The following is a 6,000-nucleotide window of genomic DNA, read 5'->3' as shown; positions in this document are numbered from 1 at the left end:
ATAATTTGTTTCGGGGGAAAAGGCGTTTCGTATTCACGCGATGTGAGCATGCGCAATCCTGACACATCACACATACTGCGCATTCGCAAATGTACGCGCGCTAAAGACGTTAGTGATTTGTTGTTTTCTCTTCTAGTCCGCATTATAATGCTGATTCAGTGTTGCTTTAGACACTAAAATGTTCTTATGGTAGGTCAGAAATAGTAGGTAAATTAAAGAAGGCATGTTAAAGAAATAGTTCACCTGAAAATTAGATTTCTGTCATAATTTATTCATCCTCATTTGGTCCAAAACTAGGCCAAAGTAGACCTTTTTTTTTTTAAGTTGTAAATAAACAGACGTGTTTATTTTTTAGTAAATTCTTTTTTTAAATTAGGGCCTACATGAAAACAGGACTCATTGCATCCGCCTGTCGTAACGAACTTACTGTGATATCTATGGACTTTTAAGGTAATCAGCTAACCTAGCCAGTTCTTTTTATTGTTGGCGTTAAATGTCTAACTCTAAATGTTAGTGAGAATATATATATATTTTTTTTTAACTTAGATATCAATCTGTATTTCTTTTTATTCATATATTTTTTTTAATATTTCTAGTAGCATGATATTTGTGTGCAGCATTAAACCGTTTGTTTAAATACATCTTTTCATATATGCTACATGCAGTTTCTGTGCTGCCTTTCCTGAGTGAAGATGGCTAAAACGAGGAATCTGTTCCTCGTACTTCCTGGAATCAGGTGACTTTATTCTCATTATTGTTTCAGTTCAAACTTCTCAGAAGTTGCACTGCCATTACCCCATTGAGAACATGTAGAGTGCATACAAACAATGGCATCAACTTCCAGGCAGTGGCTGTCCGACAAATAGCCTTGCAGTAGCCTTACAAACCGATGATACACTGGCAGAGATGTAGCCTACCGTCTGTGTTGCCATATTGCAAATGTCCAAGTATCGTACCAGAAGGTCAAAATTATTGTACACGAGTCAAACGTACAGAATACAGCTATTTAGACCAACAACTTGTTGACACAACCTGCAAATTACTTTATTGCTAAACTATCGATCTCAGCTTGGAAACAACTGACCTAAGCGCCACGGCAGAAACAGATTTTTTCTTCTTCTTGCAAAACATACAGAGATGACTTGTTTATGATATACAACTTTGTATACAATATACAAAAGGAACATTAACTTGTGCTCAATCTGCTCATGAGAGAGAGTCATTCTCCACGATGATTGGCCGAGAAGACGCAATGTGAGATGAGATGGAAGACGTGTAACACCACGTTCACGTTCTCCTCACAATCATGACGATAGATGTAGAATCCACTGCTTCTAGATCAATGAGTATAGAAACCCAATGATTACAACGACCATCATTTGAATTGTCACAAAATTCTGAAATTATCGTAGCCTACATCATGGGATTTTATTCATTATTGATCGTACAGAGGTCAAAGTTATCGAACAAATACGATAATTATTGTACGTCTGGCAGCACTGTGTACCATAGATGCACCACATGTGAGAAATGTGTCAGCCCATGGGATAGCTCAGTCGTTTGGCCTCCTCAACTAACAGTTTCATTCATTACCGGCATACTTTGAAGTGCAATTTAAACTGCCAGTCTCCGTATTGTTTGGCGTTTATAAGCACAGTCAGCAATCAATAAGTTTAATTTGGTGCCATTTGGTCCTGCAGTATTTGTCATGTCATTCTTTACTTTCTACATCTTCCCAGACACTGCTGGAAAGGATGGTTTTGATCTGGTGCCACACAGCACATTAAAGTGTTCTAGTTTATATGACCACGACTATATCATTTTGACATTCATTTGCAAAATGAATAGTCCATATTGATTGAAGTTTATGTTTTTCAGACTTTTTCTTCAAGAATCAAACCAACACCCACTAACTCAACTGTCTGAGTCTGACCTACCTTAAATCTTAGAGCCGAAGCCAGGCCTGGTACAAATACCCTGCTTGTCACCCATGGCCTGTAGAAACCCAGTTCTCCACTTAAGTGTATTAAAATGAAATGAGCTCAGGTTAATTGAGAAATGCATTTAAATCAGATAAGAAGCATGCCTATTGATTGAACAGTTGTCAATAGATTTGGTCAAAATTATTGAACCTCAATGAACAATGGACAAACGTATATAGGATAAACGTCAAATGGTTTTGATTTTTCATATGTAAAAATTAATCTCATTCATAAAGAGAAATTGATCTGTGTTTAACCAAGTTAACTATAAAGCAATTAAATTGTAAAAAGCATTTACAAGACAGAACAAGTAGAATGTCCACCAGCCAGTGTCTTCAGAATAGGATATTCCAGTGGTTCTTAACTGGAGTGACGTCTTAAAGTTATTTAAACCAATTACTGTATATCTAAGTAATTTAACAATTAAAATAATAAATCCATTAAAACACACACACAAATATATTTATATATACTGTATATATGATAGATAAAAAAAAAAAAAAATAGGAATACCTCCTAGCCACTAACAGCTTGGTGACTTTAATCATTGTGAACTGTAAAATGTTTAAATTTCTAAATTCTGTGTGTTTTTTTTACACTTCAGAGACAGTTACTCATGTTCAACTGTAGGTAAGTTGAACTGAGTTGTAGGGTGTTCTTTAAAAGAATTTCCACAATAACCAATTCTGCATCTGGAGAATTTCTAAACAATCATTATCACTTCAACGTATTGACATTCCTCTTGTACTTCATTTTATTATGCGTTTTGTTATTTTATTTTTATTTTGAATTAGTTTTTTTTATATTTCTTTTTTACACTTTTACACTTTTAAGTTTTGACGTTTTTGTCATTTTTCTTAGTTTAAAAAAATATATTTTATGTCTATGTAGTTTTTTATTTTATTTAACATTTATTGAAAATATTGAAAATAAAAGGGGTTAAGCTTTAGTTTCAGTCAGCTATATTAACACTGGTTTGTGTTAATAAAAGGTTTGAAAACAGACACCTTTGTTCTTTCAGCAGAAGTACAAAAGGGGATAAAAAGCATAGACTGTTTGGATGACCATCTAATATTGACTTTGACAATGGAGGACCCAAAGTTACAAAGGCAGAGAACCAGTGGTCTTGTAGTCATTTGTTAGCTAGATGCATATACGTAGGCTACCAACAGATGGCGACCTCCACCAGTCTTTCACCGTGAACCAGATCGCAACAAAACTTTGTGAACTAGCCTATGTTTATCCAGCAAGGAAAGCCATCGTAACTTCAATATATTGTCATTCTGTTAAAGTAGGACCTACAATAAAAACTTTTTACAAATGTTATGGCATGTTCCCTTAGATAAGCATTTACAAGAACCGAGATAGACTTTGATACACTGAATAGTTTAATAGCCTACTCGCAAATAATTTACTTGATTTCACTGGTTAGATATGCAGGCTACTAATATTCCCAATTCTATTCAGACCAGATTGTCCAACTAACATCTACAAGTAAGGCAAACAAAAGCGGTTTCAACGTCTGCAATGCAAGTTCTAAGACATACTCCGATCACCAATTGACAAGGGAAAAAAAGCATATTTCATGAGGCTACTGAGTGAAGACACTCAATAATTGACGTGAAAAGAACGAAAGAAACGTGCATTATATCATATACTGTTATATAGTAACAGAGCAGTAAACATAAGGTTTGGAGTGGTAAAACGACACGTCTTTGTCCTGTTGCCGTGTTTTACGCAGAAACGCTGAGCGTGCAGTGAGTCGCGTGTGGTTTTTGGTTTGGGTTACAGCGCAACTGAATGCCACAGTGCTGTCGCGCGCTCAGTCGCACGAGCATATCTTGAGAGCTGGAGTTTTATTCTGCTGCCTCGCGACTCATTTTCTGCTTGTTTGTTACATCGTATATGCGTCTTAATCATAGAACCCGTTAAATATAGGTTACTGACAGTTTTGGACCAGGTTACGGAGCATTATTTCTTATGTAGCCTACTCTGGATGTACATTGGACCAACGATGTTTCAATGGACCTGAATGAGAAGGATTATTCTTTTCATCGTCAAAACTATATATTGCGTGTTTGAAAAAACTTACCCACGGATAAAAAGCGCAATGATCATCTCTGCGATTTACATAATTTTACCACTGCTGGGTGAGTTAGAGTGCGGTTTTACATATTCAGTGATTGGTAAATTGTATATAGCCTACTGGTACATAGACGCGCGGTATAGCTATTGTAGGCTATTTAAGTTTAAAACTCAAATGTCATCATAAGACCATAAAAAAAAAAAAATTGTACACCGTGCTCTTTTTGATCCCGTCAAATATATATCTATATTCTAGCTATGCACTTAGGATGTTACAATTGTCTCATAACTGGGACAAATTTTAGTTATTGAGAATCGGCTCTGTCATACTTTAAGTCTTCTTAAATCTTCTTGTGTTAATATTTTAATCTCTAAAGCACCTAAAGTTGATTAAATCCCTTTTTTATTCTTGAACAGTATTAACAAATGTTTAATGCGACAACAGTAGGCTAAATGTAATATTTATTCAAATTAAATATGAATTGTTAATTTGTTAGTAGCCTAACAGATCTTTTTTTGCTTGTAACAGTCTGAGTAGGCTATAGTTCTTGGGAGCATTTTAAATAAAACGGGATCCTGTCCGTGATATGATTTTTTATTTTTATTTTTGTATTGTCGTCCTCCATAGATGTGCTGTTATCTGCCGAGGAGTCTTACTTTACTAGTTCAAACCGGCTGGACTGTGTGAAGGCGAACGAGCTGTGTTTGAAGGAGCCGGGATGCAGCACAAAGTATCGAACTATGAGGCAGTGCGTGGCGGGGAGGGAGACCAACTTCAGTATGGTGTCTGGAATGGAGGCGAAGGATGAATGTCGGCTTGCCTTGGACGCTTTAAAGCAGAGCCCTTTGTATAACTGCCGCTGTAAAAGAGCCATGAAGAAAGAAAAGAACTGCCTGCGCGTCTACTGGGGGATCTATCAGCATTTACAGGGTGCGCGAACCTCATGCAATAATAATCATTAATTATAGCTGTGCCTGTGATCATATTTAGGTTTAGATTGAAGTTTGAAGTTACACACATAATTTTTTCTGACATTCTCTTTATTTTTAATACTTAGCAAACAATAATACTAAGCCAAGGAGTTGCTTTTCTGGGTTCTGTTATCAGATAGGGTCAGTGTAAGTCTTCAAATGCCTCTCTGAAGTGTTTCCATTAAAGTTTATGGAGTGTGAGGTCATCTGATGCTTTATGGTAGTCTGTGTGTGTGTGTGTGTGTGTGTGTGTGTGTGTGTGTGTGTGTGTGTGTGTGTGTGTGTGTGTGTGTGTGTGTGTGTGTGTGTGTGTGTGTGTGTGTGTGCATGCTGGAGGGGGAGGGGACTTTTTCAGTTCAACTGACCAGTGTAGCTAATCAACCAGAAACTGGCTCCAGAAATGTAAACCAGTCCCATGAATCAATGGCCCAAATACTAACAAACATAAAGGACAGTTTGCAGCTTTGTTGTTTAATAATCATATTAAGAGTGCAGTTAAGAAAAACAGTTTTAATAATTCATATAGCATTTCATTATTGGTATTTAATCACATTGCATTTGTTAATATTGCAGGGAATGATTTACTTGAGGATTCTCCATATGAGCCTATGAACAGCCGGCTTTCAGATATATTTCGACTGGCCCCCATCTATGCAGGTATGTGCTTATTTAATAAAGATGCTGTTTGAGAAGAAGAAAAAATAAGACTTTGAGATTGTACATTTCATCCAGTGGGGTTGGTATCTCAAGTCATACTTGTTTTCCTCCCTCTTTTTCCTCTATATGCCCTTGTGGATGCATGCTATCTTCCGGTCTCTGATCCTCTGGATCTTGCATGGGGAGATATAGTTCTGAATGTTCATGGTTAGTGCTCAATGAACCATTATAAATGCTGTACACTTGACCAAACTCTATGGGAAATGGAAATCGCTCGGTTCTGGGATGCAGCCTATGTGAGGTG

At 36.6% G+C, this 6,000-nt stretch overlaps 1 protein-coding gene across 2 annotated transcripts in view; it reads left to right on the top strand.

Moving 5' to 3' along the window:
• Positions 1–3,698: 3,698 nt before the first annotated feature.
• Positions 3,699–6,000, top strand: part of gfra1a (gdnf family receptor alpha 1a) — a 98,416-nt gene continuing 96,114 nt past the window's right edge. The window contains exons 1-3 of one of the 2 annotated variants that reach the window (XM_082154147.1): positions 3,699–4,132; positions 4,696–4,998; positions 5,613–5,696. In XM_082154147.1, coding sequence (XP_082010273.1) covers positions 4,015–4,132; positions 4,696–4,998; positions 5,613–5,696 — 505 coding nt within the window. In that variant the 5' untranslated portion in view covers positions 3,699–4,014. The remainder of the gene's footprint in view (positions 4,133–4,695; positions 4,999–5,612; positions 5,697–6,000) is intronic. The other variant, XM_082154148.1, reaches the window with a different exon arrangement.

Source organism: Leuciscus leuciscus (assembly GCF_965113295.1).
Source record: "Leuciscus leuciscus genome assembly, chromosome: 22".
In the NCBI taxonomy this organism is placed as follows: domain Eukaryota; kingdom Metazoa; phylum Chordata; class Actinopteri; order Cypriniformes; family Leuciscidae; genus Leuciscus; species Leuciscus leuciscus.
Note: the sequence above shows the minus strand (reverse complement) of the source record. Positions and strands in the feature narration are given on the sequence as shown.